The sequence below is a fragment of the Amblyomma mixtum genome, chromosome 3 (genome assembly GCF_055824585.1).
Source record: "Amblyomma mixtum isolate Tamu chromosome 3, ASM5582458v1, whole genome shotgun sequence".
Classification (NCBI taxonomy): Eukaryota; Metazoa; Arthropoda; class Arachnida; order Ixodida; family Ixodidae; genus Amblyomma; species Amblyomma mixtum.
Genome location: NC_143014.1, coordinates 403,699,931 through 403,723,126, shown reverse-complemented (window position 1 = coordinate 403,723,126; position 23,196 = coordinate 403,699,931). Strand labels below are relative to the sequence as shown.

General features: G+C 46.8%; 1 protein-coding gene across 2 annotated transcripts; it reads right to left on the bottom strand.

The window, feature by feature from the left end:
• Positions 1-8,725: 8,725 nt before the first annotated feature.
• On the bottom strand, positions 8,726-21,979 carry LOC149357435 (uncharacterized). Of its 2 annotated transcripts, none has more exons than XM_089584669.1 (7): positions 21,136-21,979; positions 17,412-19,746; positions 17,287-17,328; positions 15,089-15,175; positions 13,140-13,387; positions 10,078-10,192; positions 8,726-9,480 (listed from the first exon to the last, which is right to left on the bottom strand). In XM_089584669.1, exons 2-7 carry the CDS (start codon positions 17,518-17,520, stop codon positions 9,029-9,031), a joined length of 1,053 nt encoding a protein of 350 aa, XP_089440795.1. In that variant the 5' UTR covers positions 17,521-19,746; positions 21,136-21,979; the 3' UTR covers positions 8,726-9,028. The 2 variants fall into 2 exon arrangements, with proteins under 2 accessions (XP_089440795.1, XP_089440794.1); XM_089584668.1 differs by having other exon boundaries at positions 8,728-9,480; positions 10,033-10,192.
• Between the last annotated feature and the right edge of the window lie 1,217 nt (positions 21,980-23,196).

Sequence of the window (23,196 nt, the reverse complement as noted above, 5' to 3'; positions counted from 1 at the left end):
CAGCGGCGGCAGACAGGAAGCAGGCCGCCGCCTCTCCATTCCGGTCGTGGGGAGGTGTACGCGGATTCCAAAGCTGCCGAGGGTACCAAACCTCAAAACCTGTCCAAACCGTCGCTGCTTTATTTACTCCTGTTAGACCCGCCCCGTGCAAGGCCCGCAGCCCCACCTTAGGGCTCAGAAATCGAGGGGGCAGAGAAAACCGAAGTTGTTCATTGCGTTACTGGATGGCCTTGGCTGCTTTTCCGTCGTCCATCATCATCATTGTCTCGGCTGATTGACCGCCCAACCACGTCACCGTGCTCTTGGAGGTTAGAGTTTCTTTTCTGAATCCATACTCATTCGCGTACTAGCACAATTCTTCCTTAAAATAATTGTCTCTATTCCGCCACTCGTCAAAATCATCTACACACAGCATTGCTACAGCAAATGCCCACATGCTTCTGCAGCCTCGTTTCATTCGCTTAATCTCCGAACAACACGATCAACAAACTAATCACGCGGCGATAAGCGTGAGTGCGGAAGTCAGACCCCTGAGAAGAAAACTGTTCACACCACTTTCAAATACAGGCACTTCTCTCTTTTTTTCGCAAAGGCCTCACCTACACTGCCGCAAGCGGGTATACCACTACGGCAGCGCGAATGCTGCCTTTTAGGAATTGTTCGTGCGAGCATTTTGCGCGTTGTTGTTGTTCAAACAGCGCTATGTAAGCATCGTCTGAAAACACAATGTGCACTCTGTCAATTGACGCACACCGCCACAGTGTAACTGCATTAACAACTGCGCAAGAGGTGGTACTGCAGATGACGAATTCGGCAGTTTGTTTGACATGACCTACTTCAGAGAACTTTTCTGAAGAAACTACTTCTATTAGGACAGTTTCATGTGGACGTGTAAAATAGACATTAATCTAGTACTTTACGTTTCAGTGTGTGCGTTCGTTGAATTTTATTTGATCGGCGACCTTTTAAGTATATCAAAATTTAGTTATTTTTATTTTGTGCGGAAATATCTGCCGCTTATCGGGTAGCACAGCATCGATATTTTTACCACCCGCAGAGGACATTATGCTAGTGTAGTGTGCGAAGTTTAATCAACGTATCTTCATTAGTGTGTTTTTAATTGCCTTTCCAATTTTAAGATTTCCGTAATACTAAAAGAAATAAGACGGACACGGCAACGCAGACGAGCGCTAAGATAGCGCTTGTCTGCGCCGTCCTAGCCGTCTTTCATGTTTCCTTTGCGCTATTTTTTAATGATGAACGTCCGCCAACTAGCCCAACTTTCGACTTTACTCAGCAACAAGCCGTTGGTATCTCGACCAAGTTCGACACGCCCATGCATGTAATTTTCCTGCGTCGAAATTGGAAAACAAAAACAAACTCAATCTAATTCGTAACCTTTCTTTAGTAACCTTACGTGAGATAACAAAAAGAAATCGGCTACCTGAAATGGCCAAGCAGAGGCATGGTCTATGACAAAGGTGATTTCCCTCTGCCGCGCTCAAACAATGGCCTTTTCAGCCGCGCGCGTCGGGTTCGCGGACTGACCACCTTTTCAGCTGCAGGGGCTTAGGGAGAGGGAACCAACCCACCCTTCGCCTTCGCTAGCGTCTTTCCGCCCTTTCGACAAGAGTAGAGGTCCTTGGCAGCGCTTGCAAAGCCCATAATTGCTGGTCGACAACCGACTGCAACAAGCACTTCCCGCCGCATGCCTTTCGCTTTGAGTCCGACTTTTCGCCTGGCCTCCTGTCTGGCTGCATGCGAAGAAAAACCCAGCACACGCGTCTTTCTCTCCTGGAGTGTTCGGGGAATCCGCATATATTGCACGATAGTTCCCCCTCAAATCAAGCACAAGCAAGCTCGCAGGCCTATCTGCTTTTTCTCTTGCCTCCTTTGTCCCAGGACAGCGCAGTTTGATTCTTCTCGCGGACTGACAGATTTTCAGGGGCCTCTTACCTGTTCGGCCTGGGAAATTTGCGTTTAATTTCCTGCCATTGCGGTCAGCTTTTGAACCACTAATGCCTGTCGCCTGGCCAGAAACTGTGTCCGCGAGTTTGTGTTGCGCACCGCGGGAACATTACTGTGTCTGCCGCCTTCCGTTCTTTGCTCACATCAGCAGCTGTGAGCACAAATGAGTCGATTTCTCTGTTTACCCTTCGCCTTTGTCCGTCTTCCTATTCTGCGAATAGTCTGCTCAGCGTGTGTCCCCAGATCAGAACTAGCTTCTTATAGTTTTTCCATCGCACCTCGGAAACCTTCATCCGGTTCAAAACTAGCCTATTTGGCTTCGCAGCACAGTTTCAGCTCCACGCAGCTGATAGACGGACCTTCAGCTTCCCGCGAGTTGCGCCGTTTGCTCCACTGAAGGTAATTCTCTTCCGCCTGCTTATCACCCGTCATGAGTCTTCATAGCCAGCTTCGCTGAAGTAGCCACACCTCTTTCACTTTCACTGACGCTGTAGTGACGCCTCGACTCGCAGCTGCCTCGACTCACACACACTGAACGGTTCCGCATTGTTTCTCTTTTTAAACCTGCACCTTTGGGGAAATGTCCCTTTTCGCGGGCTTGCAGGTTCGACGCCTGTAGCAACTCAATTGAAAGGGCTTCACTCTTAATTACCCCACTAACTGCCTCCGTTGCCACTCCTACCTTCCTCTGAGGGGAATCCTCGCAGTCGGATCGTGTAGGCCCCTTCTCTGAATGCTCTCTATCTGCACTGCGGCTACCTTGCTCGAACACGGCCTCGGATACTGCGGCTTTCCTTGGAGCGCCTACCGGTCGGACGTGTTCTCTGCCGCTTACCTCGCGGTGTCGCAATTAACCAACTCGCCTACGGTCACAGACTTTGTGGGTCCAGTTTGAGAAGTAGCCTCACTCCATCCCTCCAAGATTTTGCTTTTCCCGTTGTGGGCTGCCCTTCGCTGCGTAAGCTTCTTTCACTTCTGCGTCTTACCTTTCTCTGTCCTGGTCTTTCACCCAACGTTGCATATTTTCCCAAGCGATCTCACAATCATCCTCTTGCTCCGTTGAAAGAATCTTGATTACATGAATAATATCGCTTTTTCATCCACAGTGACCCCCAGCTCATCGCACAAGAACAACTGTCCTGCCCTCGACAACCTCATCATATCTGTGGTCGTTCCATTTAAAACCTGGTCTTGCTCGCTAATGCTGATTCTGATCTACTATACCCCTGTGCTACAGACATCCGATCAACCAGCAGTTCAAATATCAACGCAGAATTTGAAGCCTCGAGGATGCAAACCAAAAACCAAACACTCCCCCACAGATGCAGCACCTTGCCACCCGGTTCATCTCACCGCTGGCAACCAGTGTTTGATGGGGGTTTCGGTGTCGCGGCTCGACAGAATCTTGGTCGAAAGGACGCCCTTTCCACTAGGACAGGAGGGCCGCTGAGCGAAGGAGTTGGGTGATGGAGAAAGAACACGACGGGGTTTATTTACATAACGTACAACGGCCAGAGCGGAGAGTCGGCCGCACTCGCTGCCGAGTTATATAGTACGGCCTCACCGAGGCGGGACCGCGGCCTGAAACTTTCACTTTTGCGCACAACACTTCCTCTCCCTTGTGGACACGCCCCCGTCACGTGTTTGAGCTTGAGGGTGAGGAAGATGCCATCGAAGCAGCGCAGACTGCGGTAGGATCGCATGTGATAATCTCTTAGGCACTCGTGGCGGCCCATTCATTTTGCCGACACCTGTTCGTCATCACGCGACGCGCGAGGCAGGCACGCCAAAGGAGAACCACGGAGAACGAGACCCTGACCGCCGCGGAGGCACTGGGCACGTGAGGGGACACCGGAAATTGGGCCCTTTCGTGCTCGATCTTACGCGAGTCGTTCTTCTGGTCGAAGACGGCCGCACTCCGATGGGGCAAAGCACGGTAAATGAAACCAAATGACACATGTGTCCTCTCCGTGTGCTTCAGTATACGCTAAGCTGGCTGAATCCGCAGGAGACTTGCTGAGTAAGCGTAAAGCGCGGTGAACACAGGGACGTTAGAAAGACGACGGACAAGCGCAAACTTCCACCTCAATCTTATTACAAAGATAGGTCAGAATATATAAAGACATGAAAGGGGAACAAAAAAGACACCATCACAGATAAAGTACAATGCGAAACGAAAGTCATTTTAGTGGTTTATGCTGACATACATAACCTCCTTTTTTCGGAAGTGTGGCTGATGGTGCACTTACGCAGCCACTCTTTGTCCTGTCCATCTCCATAGCTTCCTAGGATGGCTGTCAACACAGAATGTGCGAAATCCGGAGCACAGTGACCGCCACCCTCGAAGTCACAGTAGCGGCAGTGAACTGAAAGCGTTCCACGCATCTGACGCACACTGTTGGCATCCTCTCGCAGACGCTCGTACTCAAATCGTCCGCTCTGGCCCACGAAGAAACAGCTGCATGACAACGGTACCTCATAGACGAGAGCCTCAGCACAATAAACATACTTGTTGGCATGTCGTGCCTGACAGCCTACATTTTCACTTCCCGAAGGGCTCGTCAGCCTGCAAAGCCTGCTTAGTTTATGAGGTGCTGACAGGACTTTTACTTCCACAATCCGAGTTAACTTCATGATGTTGTGAGACAAAGAAAGGAAGCATGGCAAATCTACAACCCTTTTTTTCTGATTTTTCTTGATCACCTTGTCACTGTGAACCTTCTGTTTTTTTGAGGATATCCTCAGCTACAGCACAAAGCAGATGGATGGGATAGCCGCTCGACTTCAAATCTGCCTTCAGAAACATTCGTTAATCAAGGGGGGGGGGGGGAGGCAAGACTTTCCGAGGACATTCGAAAGGCAGGTTTGCATGATGCTCCTTTTTACGAGCTTCGTCGTCTTTCTTACGTCCCTGTGTTTACCGCGCTTTACGTTTGCTATCGATCACAAAGCCCGCACCCACACCTTATTATGACTTGCTGACGCTGTTCTCAACAGTCGAAAGGCGAAGCGTGCGTTGTGCTTAGCTGTACCTTGCCCCACTAGTGTCGGGGTGCCGCGTTGCAGACTGTGTGCTCAGCGGCGTCACGACGGTGGTGACAACCGGGCGCAAAGCTCAAGGGGGCGCAGCTCCAGCAGAGGAGGAGGATGGGCGAGAGCACTGACCGTGGCGGGCACGCTGCGCTTCCCGAAGCGCCTTATTTAGCTCGGAATGAACTGAAGGGTTATATTCCGAAACTCCCAGCCTTCTATAACTACAGTCCGAGAAGGCACTTTTCGTCGAAATAACTTGCCTGCGGAGACACTTAAAAAAGGCAGGCATTGACCTCAAAGTGACCAAGCATTGTTTCGCATAGGACTTAGTCACATTCATAACTCAGTGGGAATTTATTGCCTCACAGCACCTTTTCACAAGACCTGCAAATATTTCTGCCGATATGCCTGTCTTTGCCATCATTAGAGGGGGGGGGGGGGTGGAAGGAGGGGGGAAGGCTTGCTGTACTTTGAAAACTACGAGAAACTACTTGACATCAAAATGCACCGACGTTGAAAAACAATCTGCACCTTTGCGTTGTGCTGTGTTGGGTTTACTGTAGCATAAACATCTAAGGCTATCATGCGCCAAACATAAGGTATCGAAAACTCTTTTGTGCGGGATTTTATAAAAAGTGTAAAACAACGGTGGTGTCAAGCGCCTAAAATTTTTGTGAGGCCTAACGTACCGAAGCTACAAAAGGGTACACATGGCACTATAACATCGCACACCGCAAGGGTGTTTTTGTATTTCGGCTTCATCGAAATGCAGCGGCCACGAACGATATTGAACCCGCGACCTTGAGATCAGCAGTCGAGCGCCAAAGCAAGTGAGCCACCGTGATAGGGTGCTTTCACATTTAAAAAAGATTTTTTTACTGCCATACACAATCAGAGTAACTGTATGCGTTTACCAAGTGCCCCCCTCCTTTCCCCTCATTTTTACACCCGTTCGTTCCTGATGAGGATAATCCGAGGAGGGTTCAGTTATCAAATTTTCTACCTGAATATGAAAACAAAACTTTCTGATATAATTACAGCCAACTGCTTATCAACCGAAGGAACTTTTCGTTGCCACAGGGAGCCTGTTACCAATCCCTTGAAGGCAATACCATCACGAAGTCGTTGCCCGCGACGAAATTTCTTGTGGTTATGAAGGACATAGAATCCATGGGACCCAGGTTTGAACTGCAGGGTGAATGGTAAATCTCCATGGAGCGCATTCCCAGATATCAACTTGTTATTGCCGAGGCATGTGATAAGGCGTAATGTCGTCAAGCAGAAGCGCAGGTTGCCCCCCCCCCCCCCCCCCCCCGCCACCCCTCCAGCGTTTGCTTTGATTTGTCGCGTAATGTCGCCATTCGTCCATTCTCCACTGACTGTCTTGAGTGGAACGAATTTCAGTAAAACACGCCATCAATATCCTCACTATCTGTTGCTGTTATAAAGGAAGACGGGCAGCGGAAGCAGCGGCACCGCCAGCGCACGATGGTTGCGTTGACGGTCGGACATGGTATTCAGAACTCAGAGCGCCATTTTGGCTAGCTCTCCTCAGGCTGTTTGCCCTGTAAATCAGTCTGTTTTCACTCTAGGTGATTGAGGGCAGGGTCCTGTCTTTGTCGGAATTGTTTGGTTTATGGTTTATGGGGTTTAACGTCCCAAAGCGACTGAGGCTATGAGAAACGCCGTAGTGAAGGGCTCCGGAAATTTCAGCCACCTGGGTTTCTCTAACGTGCACTGACATCGCACAGTACACGGGCCTCTAGAATTTCGCCTCCATCGAAATTCGACCGCCGCGGCCGGGATCGAACCCGCGTTTTTCGGGTCAGCAGCCGAGCACCATAACCACTGAGCCACCGCTGCGGACTTTGTCGGAATGATCGGAAGACATACATGGACAGCATGCCGCCCAAGGTGCAGTTAAACCGTTCCGTCAAGCCGTTAGTCTACTCATGCCGGTGCCTTTATAACATACACACGATTCCGGCTCCGCAATTATTGGCACGGTATGTTCACCTTCGTCCGCAAGTACGTCCGCTCGCGCCATGGCAGTCAACGCCGCAAGCCCGGTCGTCACCACTCAGTGGGCTTGATGCAGCCTCTCCCTTGCCCTTCCCTGGCCTTCTGACCGCATTGCAATTGACCTCTGCGGACCACCTCCTCAAATGGCTGCTGGCAACCTCTGGGTTGTTGTAGCCATCGAGCCCCTGACACGGTATAGGCTGACACCACGGCCCGCCCTAGTTCTACGGTGCCCAACGTTGCGTCTTTCATCTTGCATCACTTCATTCTTTGCAATGGAACACCCCGGGAACTGTTGAGCGACCGCGGGTGCGTCTTTCTGTCCGAGGTCTTGGAATCTCTTCTACAACAATGTAAGATCACTCTGGCCAAACGGGCGAGTTGGTTATACATTTTTTAAGGTAAACAGCGCGAAATACGTAGAGACTGAAACCCGAGGAAACACGGGACAAGCACAGACTCGTCCTTACGTCGTTACGTTACGTTTTCGTTGTGTCGATGACTTCTCTTTGTGTAAAAAACGAACTTTTCTAGACAGATGACTGATGTACAAAGATATTGAAAGAAAATACTCTCGGTCTGCAGTTCGCCACTGAGATCACGGTCGATACCAGCCTACAGTTTTTAGATTTCAACTTGATAGTTGAGACGGGGCATACTGGCTGGAACTACCTACTAAGGCAGAAAAGTATTGTTGAACTACAAGTTGCATCATTCTAAGACAATAAAAACCGGAATTGTTTCATCTTTGTTGTCGGCCTTATCAAAATCGTGTGATCATATGATTAACAAGAGCCTCAGCGAACAAGCTGAGATGTTCAGGGAAGCAGGTACAAAAAACGCCGGAGTTGCCTATTAAGTTGTCGCAATAATGTCCCGCACGTTTCTGTGCGGCACCACTCCGTCTTATCATAAAAATATACGGTACGAAAAAACAAAACGGAAGGTGCCATTATACGATACGCACTCACCCTTTGATGACGAGGCCGCCGCGGTTGCTCAGTGGTTACGGCGCCCGGCTGCTGACCCGAAAGATGCGGCTTCGATACCGGCCGCGGCGGACGAATTTCGACGCAGGCGAAATTCTAGAGGTCCGTGTATAGTGTGCGATGTCAGCGCCCGTTAAAGAACCCCAGGTGGTAGAAATTTCCGGAGCCCTTCACTACAGCGTCCCTCATAGCCTGAGTCGCTTTGGGACGCCCCAAAAGCCATGAGCCACTGATGACGAGAAAGCTTATGCGAGCACAGACTTTGAAAAACGATGCAGTTGACCAGTGCTGAAGCGTTGCCGGACCTGATAACTCCGCCACCCATATCGCGTCACTTCAGTACAGTGACACGCAAGACCCAAGCAGCACACCAACAATGGACCGACGCTGGCATAATGCTGGTCAAAACCGGCTCGAAAGTCGTACCGACGTCGGCATTGGGGCAAAAAGTTACTTTTTCCAACCTTGGCCTGATGTTCGGACCAACACTGAACCGACATTCATGCCACTATCAGACCACTGTTCAGCCGCTCTACCAACACTGAACCGACATTCATGCCACTCTCAGACCACTGTTCAGCCGCTCTACCAACACTGAACCGACATTCATGCCACTCTCAGACCACTGTTCAGCCGCTCTACCAACACTGAACCGACATTCATGCCACTCTCAGACCACTGTTCAGCCGCTCTACCAACACTGAACCGACATTCACGCCGCTATTGTACCCACTTTCAGCCACTCTACCAACACTGAACCGACATTCATGCCACTATCAGACCACTGTTCAGCCGCTCTACCAACACTGAACCGACATTCATGCCGCTATTGTACCCACTTTCAACCGCTCTACCAACACTGAACCGACATTCATGCCGCTATTGTACCCACTTTCAGCTGCTCTACCAACACCGGCTTGACATACCACAATTAGGCCACTGTTCAGCCTTTCTGCTAACGCTTGCCCGAAGTTTATGCCATTGCATTTCCAGTTCAGCGAATATTCACATTCCAGTTAATGTTCGCATTGGGAAAGCCATGGGTTTTGGCATTGCAAAGCTGCAATCATCTCTTCTATACACATGCACAACAAAATGAGGCAACGAAAGAATCCAACTGAGAAACTATTTATTAAATAATTAGGCACCGTGGCTGGGGACGCGCGGTTGCGCGAGTCCTGCGAGGCAGCGAGGGCCGCGCAGGAGGCGGGACCTTGGGAAGGAGCCAGGGCCGCGCGGGAGGAGGATTTCTGGGAGGTGGGGGCCGCTTGGGGAAGGGAGGGCACTGTGCTGGGGGCTGAAGCACAGGGGCTCGCAGTGGTTGCCAGGCCGGCAGCGGTACTTGGCAGAAACGCTTCGGCAAAACGCCTTTTGCGTCCGCCGCCACGGTCCACCGAACCTGGCAACCACTTCCTAATAAACCCCTGCGCTTCCACCACATCCGCCCCCGTCTTCTCACAGATGGCATCTGCATAAGATAAGCGTTCATTTTAGGCCAGCAGAAAAAGTTTGCTCGTTAACAGAAATCAAGATTATTTCAGCAACAGAGAAAACAGAAAAGGCCACAAGTACATGTTAACTCAAAGTGCGTGCCAAAATGAAAGGACTACAGTATCCAAATACAACATGAGGAGAAAATCCACCTGAAAGCTCTTCTAACCAACTGTATAAAGCTGCTGCGACATCACGGTCGACCACTTTGCACTACTAACATATGGGAGCACAAATGGCTGGCAGATACAAGGCACGACTATGATCCATGACAAGAGATGGATGTGACTGATGGGAGGGCTTTCTTTGAAAGGCATCTGCTGACTCATATATCTTCAGATGCACATGGAAGAAAACTGCAGATGACTACCCCCATAAAAACAGTAACAAAATATTCACCTGTAATGAAAAAGAAAACTGGTAAAGTATCAACTGAAAAGAAGAAAAGAAAACAAAGCGCAGCAGAACCTGGTGCATGTTCTTCCACTCATCTTCTAAAATTCAGTTAAAAGCTACTGCAACAACATACCTGTTGCCACCTTGCATAACTTCAGGGCAATAAATGACCACTTGCCCTTGCGGCCATGGAGGCTGTACATCCTCTGTACAGCCACCCCCATGATGGCGGTCATTATGTTGGAGCCCACCTCCCTCAGGCCCTTGCCCCCCAGGCGGACCAGCTGCTTTCGCTGAAAAGAAACACCACAGGTGCACAAGCTATTAGGCACAAACATCAATTATAATTTCATTTAGTTTAGCAGAATCGAATAGCTAAGACAATTGTGTGACTACCTGTCAACAGCCCATGCGAGTACCTACAATCATAATGCATAATTTCTGTATGATACAATAGCTTGACTAGTTGCTACCAGCAGAAAGCACCACCACCAATATGGACATTCTTTTTTTTCCCAGTTTACTAAGAGCAGGGAAACTTTAGCGATTAAGCAAAGGTGGCCAACTCCTACCCATTATGCTTTGCATCTTGGACATTATTATATTATAACTATAATGCTTTTTGCAGATATCTATGTGCTGGATGTGTTTTCTCTGCACAGCCGTTACGCTAAAATTGATTTGGTTTGTAGAACTTAAAGTTCCAAAGTGACTCAGGCTATGATGAGGGACACCATAGTGGAGGGCTCCGGAAGTTTCGACCACGTGGGGTCTTTAACATGCGCCACTGACATCACACTGCACACGGGCGCCTTGCTTTTCGCCTCCATGGAAAACTGGCCATCACGGCTCGGTTTGAACCCGAGTCTTTGGGTTCAGCAGTCGAGTGCCCTAACCACTGAGCCACCATGGCGGGGCTCACTACCCTGAAATTGAGCAGTCTAATTAATGCTATACAAAGGGCGCTTATTTAAATCCCCAAGCACCTGAGTAAAGCTGCGTGCTTAGCAACCACATTTAATTAAACGATGTTGCTTGTTTTTGGCAGCAGATTAAGTAATGAAATGTGCATAATGTGAGCAAAAGACAGGGAAGAGGTGGGTTAAAGCTGCCCCATTATTTGGGAAACCTAGCCGAAATTAAAGACGCACTGAGAGAGGACCAACTTCCAGCTGTGTTCACAGCAGTTCATGCAACAGTATATTAACCGAAAGCTCAGCTTCCTGTAAAACAGACCTTACAACATCCTTAATGTTAGCTACAAAGTCCACTGCTGAACTAAATTAAAACAGCACAACAATAAATGACAAATGTAAGGAAAATGAGGGGCTCGTTATGAGACACATACGAAGAAAGGCAGCCACAGGCAACAAAAGCATAGGGGATTTTTTTTTGCTGTTGATCGATGTAAAAGAATAATGTAATCACAGAAATATTTGACTGAGAAAAAAAATTTGTTGGAACCAAGTCTGTTATGCAACGACCGGCCACCGGCAGAGCTCTGGAAAACTACATCGAATGACATTGAGTGACACCATCTGAGAGCAACTGCCCCAAAAAAGCCTGTGACTGCACCGCCAAATACCAAGCTACTACAAGATGTGATAGGTGCAATGCTTCGCACAGAACCAGCATCAGTAGCTTGGTTTGCTGTTTAGCGCTCCTTCTCGCCTAAACGCTCTGGTGCGACAGCAGTCTCGCAGGTGGCATTTTCTTTGCATTGCGTGGCTGAAACATGATGTGACAACTGGCACTTGCCGTAAGCAATACAGTCGATCCCGGATATATCGAACTCGAAGGGGATCGCGAAAAAGTTCGATATATCAATAATTCGAAATATAAAATATGCCTATTAGACGCTTATTTTAAAATTGCGCAAATCTCGGACAATTTCCCGGGATCGTAGCAAGTGGGAACTTACCGATTTATTCCTCTTAAGTCCACAAAAACGAAAGCACAACTCCACGATTAGCGCGCTTTATTTCGCAAGAAAAGTCAGTGAGCTTTGCTTGCCTCTTCCTCTGCACCATGCAGTTCATTAAGCTGTCCTCAAGCTTGTTGAGAGTATCCAAATGAGAAAGTCCAGTGCCCTCCATTGCGCCACAACAGCGATGAATGACGCTGAATGCGGATGCAAGTTCAGCCGCAGTGCATGGCGGCTGGGCCTCTTCGCACAATCTTCGTCACTGCTCGGGTCCGCTTCCTCGGTATCGATGATGTCAGCCACGATGTGAGCATCAGAAATTAGGGAGCTCCTTATGGCCATTCCCATTTCCTTTCACACCCCCCACAAAGTTCCCATCACGTGACTAAGCGCAGCTGTCCAAGGCCAGCGCCGCGTGAACTCTTAGGAGAAGCCCATTTGCAGGAGCGCGCGCTAGTGGAAGAAGCCCACTTCCAGGGTGGTGCATACTGGGAGAAGCGCACTTGCGGGGGCTCGGCATGGCACGGAGTTCGATATATCAAATATAGGGTGCACAGGAGTTCGATAAACGTAAACAAATTTGCTATAATTTTGCATGAGATTCCCAAGGGGATTCTACATCTGTTCGATATAGGCAATAATTCGATATATCCGGGTTCTATATATCCGGGATCGACTGTATTGCGAGCGCCACATGTTCAGCACTGCTACTGAGCCCAACAAATTGATAGGAGCCAAAGAGCAGATAAAGAGAGTCCCCTAACAGCTGTCCCGACACGTGATGCAGTTTTTGCAAGCTCTGCTACCGGCTGGGCATTGCGTACCACTTTTGCTTCGAACAGTAAATCTCACCACACAAGGAATCGACAGGGCGTTCCAGTGAACACTCTCAAAAATTCCTAAAGAAGCGCAAGTTCGATATGGGAAAACAATTTTTTTTTTGGAGGAACGATCTCTCAGCAGTGGTGGACATAATTTACTGCATAACTGTGCGTGTGTACCTGCAAGTATTTCTTCTATTTTGAACTCCCTATTCTTCGGAATTCCTGAAAATGTTCACTGAAACAGCCAGTGTGTATATCAGCAAGCAACTTTCATGAACAAGACATTTACATTAACAAAACACACTGTGACAGCACACTCCAGCACAACAGTAGGAATTATATCTATGAAGAGCATGTTATTCACAGAGCACGGCATGCAAATACTCTTGGAGCTCAAGATTTCTTCACAAACCTCGGAATTACATTATGCATGCAATTCGTTAGTAGGCATTCATTTTTTCCAGACACGAATTATCAGAAACATTAAATCACCAGTCCAGCAGCCACGCTGTCGTCCTGGACGGCAGCTTCCACAGTGTCCAACTCCTCGGGGGAGAATGCGGGCAGTGCAAGGGTGGGAGGCGGTGGCGAGGGGGACACTGGCCGAGTCCTCTGCTCCAGCTGCCGGTCCGACCGCAGCAGCACGTGATCCTCCAGCCTTTGTAACCGCTGCATTAAGTCGCGCTGCTGCTGTCGGACCTCCAGCACCAGGCACATCAGCTTCAGCAGGGTAGCTGAAACTGAAGCAATCAACAATTTCAGTGAGAGCAGGGTTAACCTGGGCGCAATAATATCATTTGCGCACTGAGGTACAATAAAGAACAGTATGAGGCTAACAGTAGGCAGCAACACACTCTGTACTATGCTCCTAAACTTCCCCCAGTTTTTATCCTCCAGGACACTTCTAATTCATGTTCTATTCCTTGCTAGCCTAATTTAAATGCCATAAATGTCACCATGCACTGACAAACACCTAGGTGAAATGGAGCTGCTCTATGTGTGATAGCTAGCACAGAACCTGCAGCCTTGTTGTGTAAAGGACTTCTCAGTCTATGAGCTTCGCCAATTTTTACATTGCTTCATGGGCATTTCCACTGCTATTGCACCATGGCAGAGATGGCAGCAGTTAGTCGCAAATGGATTCTTCCAGTGTCATGAGAAGCATGTGCTAATAGAAGCGAGAAAGCAGAGCAGGCCTGTGCCCTTAATATAGCATTGCACCATTTGGAAAGTATTGCTCACGGCAAAACCCACATTGGCCAAAATGCTGGAGGTAGACATCTGTTCTAACTGCAAGTGCTGGCAGGGATCAATGCATTAAAACTGCAACAAAGATAGCCCTTATGGAATTATAGCCCTTAGCTGACAAGCGAAATGCAACAAAGAGGTGGACCAAATGTTTCTTGCTAGGCACAGGAGGTCCCAAACCGTTGAGAAATAAAACAAGGTCACATTTATCTCTTACCACGCATCCATTTTCTGCAGGCAAGACAAGACTAGGAGCCAGCTGATGTGCTCCACAAGGCAGTTAGGCTGTTCAGTTCTTTCCTAAGCAAGAGGTCCTCCTTCAGAGCATGCCACTATTATTGGCTGCTTATCTCCTTCAGCACCCTTTATGGGAGCTTTGTGATAGCGCAATTAATTTTTTTTCAGCACATTTCGCTGCATCCAAGGCACTGCATTGACTTCCAACCAGTAAACTTTTAAAATACTTTGAAAGACAATGAAAAATTACAATATGGGCCTTGCTGACCAACCGCGACCAAGCGACCAAATTATGCTGGTAAGGAAACAAATGCACAGAACATGGGACTACTGTGTAGAGTGCAATTCGTAGGAGTGGCTTCCTGGTGGTGATGTAGGCCGAGAGAGGCAACAGAAATGCCAGGATCCAAAAGAACCCAACAAAAGCACAACATACAGCTCTTGGGAAGGGCACACAACAACCACTCCACTATGAATCACAAGAGGAGAAAGCAATGGAAGTACTAGGTTGTAAATTCCAGTACCACTTCAGTTCATACAATGGTTTTTGAGAAATACATGTGATGATTTTCAGAGTGACCCCTTTCAAAGCACATAGTTTGAAACTAGAAATGTGCTCCTAGCACCGTTTCAAGAGCCACTGAGGAGAACTCCGTGCAAATATCTTCCTGAATAAGTATATTCTCTAGGTCTTTCTGGGCCTGTTGACTGCTGCTCGGCAGCAGCAGGTACAATGAGAAATTTAAAATTTGCTCTGTTTTTCTTTAAGGCAAAGCAGATCTAGCTTCTATATTTTGTTGTGTCACTTGATACTAGACAAAATAGGAGTGTAATTAAAAGAAAGGAACACAGTGAAAAGACGGGACAAGCAGCATTTGTTCTGTCCTCTCACTGTGTCCCCATGTTTGGCTTGCATTTCTCTTTTTGCACAAAAGTAAACAAAGTGAAAATCTCACCATCAACAGTCCCAGCTGTCGACCCCTCCAGCTTGCTGGGTGGCGCACTGTTTTCGTTCACGCTCTCCCCAGCGTGATTCAGCGGGGCTGGAGATGAACATGCGTCATTGATGGCAATCCAGGAAGTACAGAACACACTACTGTGTACAACCACAATGTCACATTTCTATCCTAATTGAATGCAGAAATGCTACTTCAGGATATTTTTGGAGAAGGGACAGAACAGTTGCATGGCCAGGCTGTTTTTCATACAGGTGATCTTTTTAAAACACAATAGACACAAAATTACGAAGTTCAGAAACAAATTCCTGGTTATATAGAGATGCCCCCCAGGCAATAGTAACACTTCCTTTGGCCGAAAAGATATTTTAATTTGGTTTCAATCACAGGCTGTACAAAGACTTCATAATTCAAAACCCATCAAAACCGACACCTCCATGACAAGTAGTTGACGTGACAAACAATGTCACATCATGCAGATACCTATGACACATAAAAGAACGTTGTGATCCGACTGCGGCGGCGCGTTTCGATGGAGGCGAAACGCAAGAGGTGCCCGTGTGCTGTGCGATGTCAGTGCACGTTAAAGATCCCCAGTCGGCTGAAATTATCCCAGGGCGCTACGGCACCTCCTTCTTCCTTTCTTCTCACACTCCCTCCTTTATCCCTTCTCTTATGAATGTCCACCGAAATGCGAGAGAATTACTGCACCACTTTCTTTCCTGAAAAATCAGTTTTCAATTTTTTAAATATGTGTCTATAGTACTTCAATAATTACATTTCTCATGCACCAGCATGGTGCATTGGTACCGTATTTTCCGGTGTATAAGACGCGGCTTTTTTCAAAAATCTTGCTGGTGCGTCCTATACAAGGGTGCGTCTTATATGCGAATTTTTCGTTCTTTTTTTTTTAGAGAGTTCAGAAATTACTCAGGTTCATGTTCAAGCCTTTTTTACCGAAAAAATATCACTAGCAATGAAGCGGTTGTAACACGGTTAATACTTCAATACGGGGACCACCGTGCGCAACTTTTTTTAGGTGAACTTTATCATGAAACGACGGGGATGACGACTTCCGGGATCACAAACACACCACCGTTTCGGAGGCCCCAAGCAAAAGTAATGTGAAATGCCAAAAGATGACGACAATCACGCTTCTCGCCATTGTCAAGACAAGCCAGGACAAGCCGGTGTTCTTTTTTCAGCCACCCTTTGCCACTTTGTTTGCTCCATGTACGTAGTGCGAAGAGAATATTTCAGTCGCGTTGCCACCAGAAATGGGTGAACTTTTTGATAGCGCATCCGAAGGTGAAGACTTCCAAGGTTTTAAGTAGAAATAAAATGTTCTTATGGACATGTGGGAGAGTTTTTTTTGTTTTTCTTTCTTTTTTTCCAAAACGTGGGCAGGAATGGCGTGAGTGTTGCCTTTTTCGACCACTTAGCGTTGCTTAAGAATTTCTCACAAGTACGGTGAATTTCGTGATGGTCGTGCAAGCGTGTTTAATTGATCCTCACTAGCCCAACTGGGAAAACTGGGGTGCGTCTTATATAGCAACTTTTTCAATTACAGCCTGCATATATGGCGGGTGCGTCTTATACACTGGAAAATACGGTACATTTAAGGACACAAAAGAAACTGTCATGGCGAAACCAAACACAGAGAGCAGAATATATGTCATGTGAATAGAAACCTGTTCGCAGTACTGTTAACGTGGGTAAGAGAGTTTGCCACGAAATGGTTACTGGCAGAATCACTGCTGATCTGAGAGCATGGCAAATGTAAAAAGCTGATGCCAAGTCTGAGCACGTTCCATTTCTCTGCAAGTGCAATTAGCTACGGTGGAGTTTTTTTCCCAGATTTTGCAAGCATACTACCATAAATCCCCAATCAAAACTAACACAATGTCGACCTTACATTAAATAGAAATGAGAAATGGTGTTTTAGTTTTAAGGCGGTTAACATCCAAAGGCGACTCAGGCTATGAGGGACGCCGTAGTGAAGGGCTCCGGAAATTTCGACCACCTGGGGTTCTTCAACGTGCACTGACATCGCACAGCACACGGGCCTCTAGAATTTCGCCTCCATCAAAATTCGACCGCCTTGGCCGGGATCGTACCCGCGTCTTTCGGGTCAGCAGCCGAGCGCCGTAACCACTGAGCCACCGCGGCGGCTTAACAAATGAGAATTCATGTCTTACGTGGTGACGGCAGCTGTACAACATCGTTGTGGCCCTCATTTCCTAAAAAAGAATTGCACATGAACGTCTTGTTGAGTATGCAAAATAATTTCTCATCAATAAAGAAATATGAGAATTTCAATTACCAGAAACTGCCGAGCTTTCTAGGGCTGAAGTGAACTCGTAGCGCCGCACCTTTTTTTCGGCGCTCTTGTAGGATCCTGCAAACATTCTCAATATCTCGACAAAAACCATGTCATCTCCAAGCAACAGTATGGATTTCAAAAAAACAAAACAACTGAGGCCGCCTTACTGGAAATCAAAGAAAAGCTAATTGAAAACATAGAAAATAAACTGCTAACAGTTGGCATATTCCTTGATATGAGGAAAGCGTTTGACTCGGTTAACCATAAGATATTGCTTGAAAAAATGCATTGTTATGGAATACGCGGTGTTCCTTTAACCTTATTTGCTAGCTACCTTGACAACCGATCTCAAACAACTATCATTAACGGTATTTCATCTGGGATCGGTCAGATTGTGTCTGGTGCACCACAGGGCTCCGTTCTAGGACCAACGTTGTTCTTATTATATATTAATGATATCGTCAACCTTCATCCAGCAGACAACATTATAATCTATGCAGACGATACTAACGTATTTTTTTCAGGACAAGATAGTAATATTTTGCAAGCAGCCTCCAATAGTTGGTTATCCCAATTGTCTGTTTGGTTAAAATCAAATAGGTTAGAACTTAATGTCAGGAAAACAAAGTACATACTGTTTAGAGCCAAAAATAAGGAAGTTCCGAACAACTTCCAAATTCACTTCGAGCAAGCTCCTATAACTCGTGTCAGCTCTACAATGTTCCTTGGAGTCATTTTTGAAGAACATTTACTCTGGACAGATCGTGTAAACTACGTTTGCACTAAAATGGCTCGCTCTGTTGGTATCCTAAATAAATTTCGCACAATACTGCCTCGAAAATTCAAACTACAAATTTATTTCTCTCTAGTCTTTTCGCATGTACAATATTGTTTGTTGATCTGGGGAACGACTACCTCAACCAATTTTGTGAAAGTACTTACTTTACAAAAAAGAGCTGTACGAGCGATTGATAACTTACATTACAGTGAGAGCACGGGTCCTTCCTTCCTCAACCATAGACTGCTAACCATCACGGCCGCTTACCACAAGAAGCTTGCTGTTTATATCAGAAACCTTATGAAAGGAAACTGGCAGACTTTCGAGAGCACATATTTAATTGCCCAAACAGCATACAGTCTTAGGCACCCTCAATACCATGCACCAAAATCTCGTACAAACTATGGGTTCCAAAAACTAACTCACATAATTCCTCATAATTAAACACGTATCCATACTTAACAGAATTGTCGCTACAAAATATGTCCGAGGGCTGCTTTGCTGACTTGATGCCCGTTCAGCTGCCTGTATAGCAACACTCAGGCCAACAGACTATCAGTTTGAAAGCCTGTGAAACACTCATGTGGCAGAGGCATTGTTTTATTTACAATTAAAAGTGTGATTCTGGTTTCTAGGATTTAACAGCTTTAAGCTATGAAGAATGACGTAGCGGAAGACTCCAGATTAATTTAGACCACATGGGGTTGTTTAACATGCACTGATATTACAGAGCACAAGCGCATTCTGCACTGCTCCATTTCACCACAGACAGGATGTAACCTGGGCCCTCGGCTCAGCAGCATGGACCACTCAGCTACTGCGACAGGCTAACAATTCAAACTGAACTAAATGTAAACAGCTGGTTGAGTTGGTTCTGAATTTGCATTATGAAACACTGTCTCAGTGCACAACAAAAATGGATGAGGAAAGAGCACACAACGCAAAGCATCAATTGATGTCTGGCATTTGTATTGTGTGCTCTTTCCTTGTCTGTGCTTTTTGTGTGCCAAAAAATGTTTCATAATGCAAAAAAAAAAAAAATTACCATACTAAACCTTTCTGTACTAAATATTATTAAGCATACTGAGTGCAGCACTAATTCTGGGAACTACAGGTCTTCAAAAACAAGGCACCAATGAGTTTCAGATGTAGTTCATCAGCTTACAAGTGCAATAGCTAACAGTTCATTCTGCTCCTCTTTTTGACAGCTGGCTAAGCGGTGGTTATCAACATGACTTCTTAGTCGTAATTTAGCCATGCAGAGGTGCAGACTCACAGAATCTAGCAAAGAGGCCTTTACAATCGCTGATGAAGCTACCATCAATATGTCTACAATAAGACTACTTATGGCAAGTGGTAACGACGACCACTGGGCAACGCATCCACTCCCCTCCGAGAGCTGGCTCGGCCTCAGCTTTTGCGAGCCGCGTCACCTCCGAGCTCCTGGCCACAGGCCAGTAGCACTCTTCTTTTGTCTCTGTGAGCCATCCGACAGGAATGACTGCAAGGCAGTCGTCCTCAAGAGGAAACTTCACCACAGCGAATGGTTTTGACATGCTGCACAGAGGAAACACAACAAAAGATTAATGGGCAAACAAGGATTTTTACCAGACACTCTCTGTGCCATTCTCTACTGGCACTTGCCTGTTTGGGTGCCGAAAACTTCACACTACCATGACAACTGACAGGTACTCTTACAACCATCTCGTTCTACTTCGCAACGCACTTCTGAACTTTCATGAGTTGAGAGTTACAAGTGTCACGAGCGCCTGCAATTTGGGACTTATTTAAACAATATTTCTGTGCCTGCTGTCATGTGAAACAAATAACAGCCAGCAATAGTGGCGTGCAACTTCACTGCATTGAACATCAAACTGAGTGCAGTCTACCAGGAGCATAGTGATGAAAAAAGAAACCAGTAAAACGCAAGATTGACCAAATGAGGAAGAGAGAAAACAAGCGCGTTCAATTAGCGAGCTCGAAACTAGCACTCGCTATATGTAGAGTCACACTGATCTAGACTTTGTAATACAAGGCTCTGAGTAGCGGGAAGGGACACACATAAATAAAAAGTACTCTCAATTTTTTTTCTGTAACCGATCACTGGCAGGAGCAGCATTACTTCTGGCAGTACAGAAGAATTGTGTTCATTCATCCTGTTCTTGTCACATTTCTCTCATCGCACGGAGACTCGCAACGCAACAATGTCAACACTGCCATGGAAGCATTTGTCAATCAAGCACAAGGCATGCAGGCTGCGACTCTATGACGTCTGACATGCATGCCTGAACCAAGCGATTAGCCTCACAAAAGCAAAAATTGGCGATGAAAAACACTCAACTGCATCGCACGTGGCAACTGGTTGGTCATGGGGGGCGCTGCAGAGAACGGCTCCGGAAATTTCGACCACCTGGGGTTCTTTAGAGTGCACCGATATCGCGCACAGTACACGGGCCTCTAGAATTTCGCCTCCATCGAAATTCGACCGCCGCAGCCGGGATCGAACCCGCGTATTTCGAGTCAGCAGCCGAGCGCCGTAACCACGTGACGACTGTCATTGCGATCATGATCATATCATCTATACACGTACATAAATGTACGATGTGCCGAGAAACAAACCCTCTCAGAAGCAATGCGCCAACAAGATTTGCCGGGATAGTGCGTTCACCCTGATGAAGGAACACACAAACACACACGACATTTAGAAGCGCTTCCCTTCGTGTACGTGTGTGTTACTTCATATTACCCCAACCCTTACAAGCAGTTACACCTTGCAATGCGCCGCTGAGTTAATCAAAAGACAACTGCTGACAGATGCCTACAGACAAGTTAGATAAAGGGGCGACACACGAGGCGTGCTCATTGTCCTCACTCTTGACAAGTTCACAAGTAAATATTAGCTGACAACTAACATGAAAGGGAAAAAAGGACAGAATGTATACTTACGCAAGCAGTGCCTCCTGGTTCCCCTCGGTGACTCACGCGTGCCGCCACCAAACTTCAAAAAGCTTGAAGAAATAAAAATTCACAAGAGCGCTTTGCTGCCAAACGTCCAAACGAAATGACCACAAGCTATGGATTGGGATTGGCTTGGAACGTACGTGGGAGCGAGAGCGGATGCCTACGTTTATGCGTAAAGCGGTGTTTAGTTTCGAAAAATTTCTTTGAAGCTTAGTGTTGACAACACCGCCAAGAATAATTTTTATCAATTTTTTTACACTTCAATTTATTAATGAGCAAAAGATCTTATTTTACGCGACAGCTAAGATGAAATGGCATGGCTACTTTTGACTACTTTCAGCTCAAGTTTTGGCTCCTTTTAAAATGTTCCCAACGGCAACCCTGCCCGCGAGTCATGCCGCGAGTGCTCGCGCTTGTTTTTCTTTTGTGGTGTGGAGGTGTTGGTCGTACTGCCTGTCTGCTGTCCCTTTGTGCGGCTGTTGCGGTCCTCGTCTTTCACCGCAAAGCTTCTGCATTTCGCCATGAATGCAAAGCAACGCAAGTACCGTATCGTTGAAAAAGAATACCGTGAGATCTTGCAAGATCTCGGTATTTCACAACGGCCGGTCGCATCTACGTCTTCAAGCTTGGATCAAGGCGGCAGGAAACGATCGCACTCCGAAACATCAGTCGACGTACGCACCCCCCAACTCTTGCTACCGTCCGAAGCAACCACGCGACGCAGAAGCGAAGTGCGCGCTGAAGACGCGTGATTGAAATCTATGACCGTAATCAATATGAAGACGATTAACCGATAGCGATTAATACGTCCCTATCGAAAAATCTCGTATATATGTGTCATATGTGTCTGGTTCATACGAGATTATGGAATATCTCGTATGTGTCATATGACACATATGACACATGTGTCATATGTGTCTGGTTTGCAATTTTTGGGAAAGGAAAGGGAAGGGCTGGGGTGGAATTATAAGGCAATTAACAATAAAATAGCTTCCATTGAAGTTAGTAAACTAAAGAAAGTAAAAAAAAAATTCGGACGCGAAAAAAAAAACTACCCGCCGTTCCGGATTCGAACCACCGACCTAGAGATCTACAGCTCACTACACTACCCACTACACCATTGCTGGCATGGCAAAAACTGCTTTACATTTCGATGACAAGACTTATGCTATGCTTCCCACTATAGAATTCGACGGTTAGGTGCGAGGACAAATGTTTATTTTTAAGGTATAAGGAGCTGAACTACAGCCGATTGCACTTCCACTGATTTTGTGGATCTTGATGTGCTCTGTGATAAGCACTGGAAGATCTGATATTTGTATGTATTTTAATTTTCACAGCGCCTGCACCATTGATCGTAGTACTCTCATTGCGCACATATTGTTAACTACAGTCGGAGCTCTTGCATGAAAATACCTGGCGTTATTAGCTCAACTAAGCCCAGAAGGCAACATTTGCCTTCTGGCTGAACGTTTGTCCAAGCACATTGGAAACGCCTAACGTCATACTGTTTGGATAGGCGCGGTTTACAACAGGAGGGCACAAGCAGAGAATCAAGGAGAAAAATATTTGAAACAGGCCAAGAGTTTTTTTTATGCGTTGGTTGGGCACTTGTTAATTGCTTGTTCATCCCTTCTTTTCCGCGTGTTTCAAACAGCAAGGCCCACTCTATGAGAGGCACTCATCAGCGGCTATGTGTTTCGCTCGAGATTGATGTAAGCTGATACGGTGCATATCGGAGCTCTTGTGTACGCACGAGTGTCGCGTGTCAGTTAAGGTATGCCACATATGTAATCCATACAAGTCACCTTTCCGTAGCGCGTGAACTACTATATATGCAGCAGATGTGTTCATCTGTGACATTTGTGACGCGTATGAGCTCGTAAGCAGCCTATACGCGTTCATACGAGACACATTAATTTGGGACACACATGAACTCGTATGAAGTATATGTGCTGATACGAGGCGCATTTGTCGACACATGGCTCATATGGTGCCCATACGAGTCAAACGAGGCACATATGAACTCGTATGAAGCCTATATGT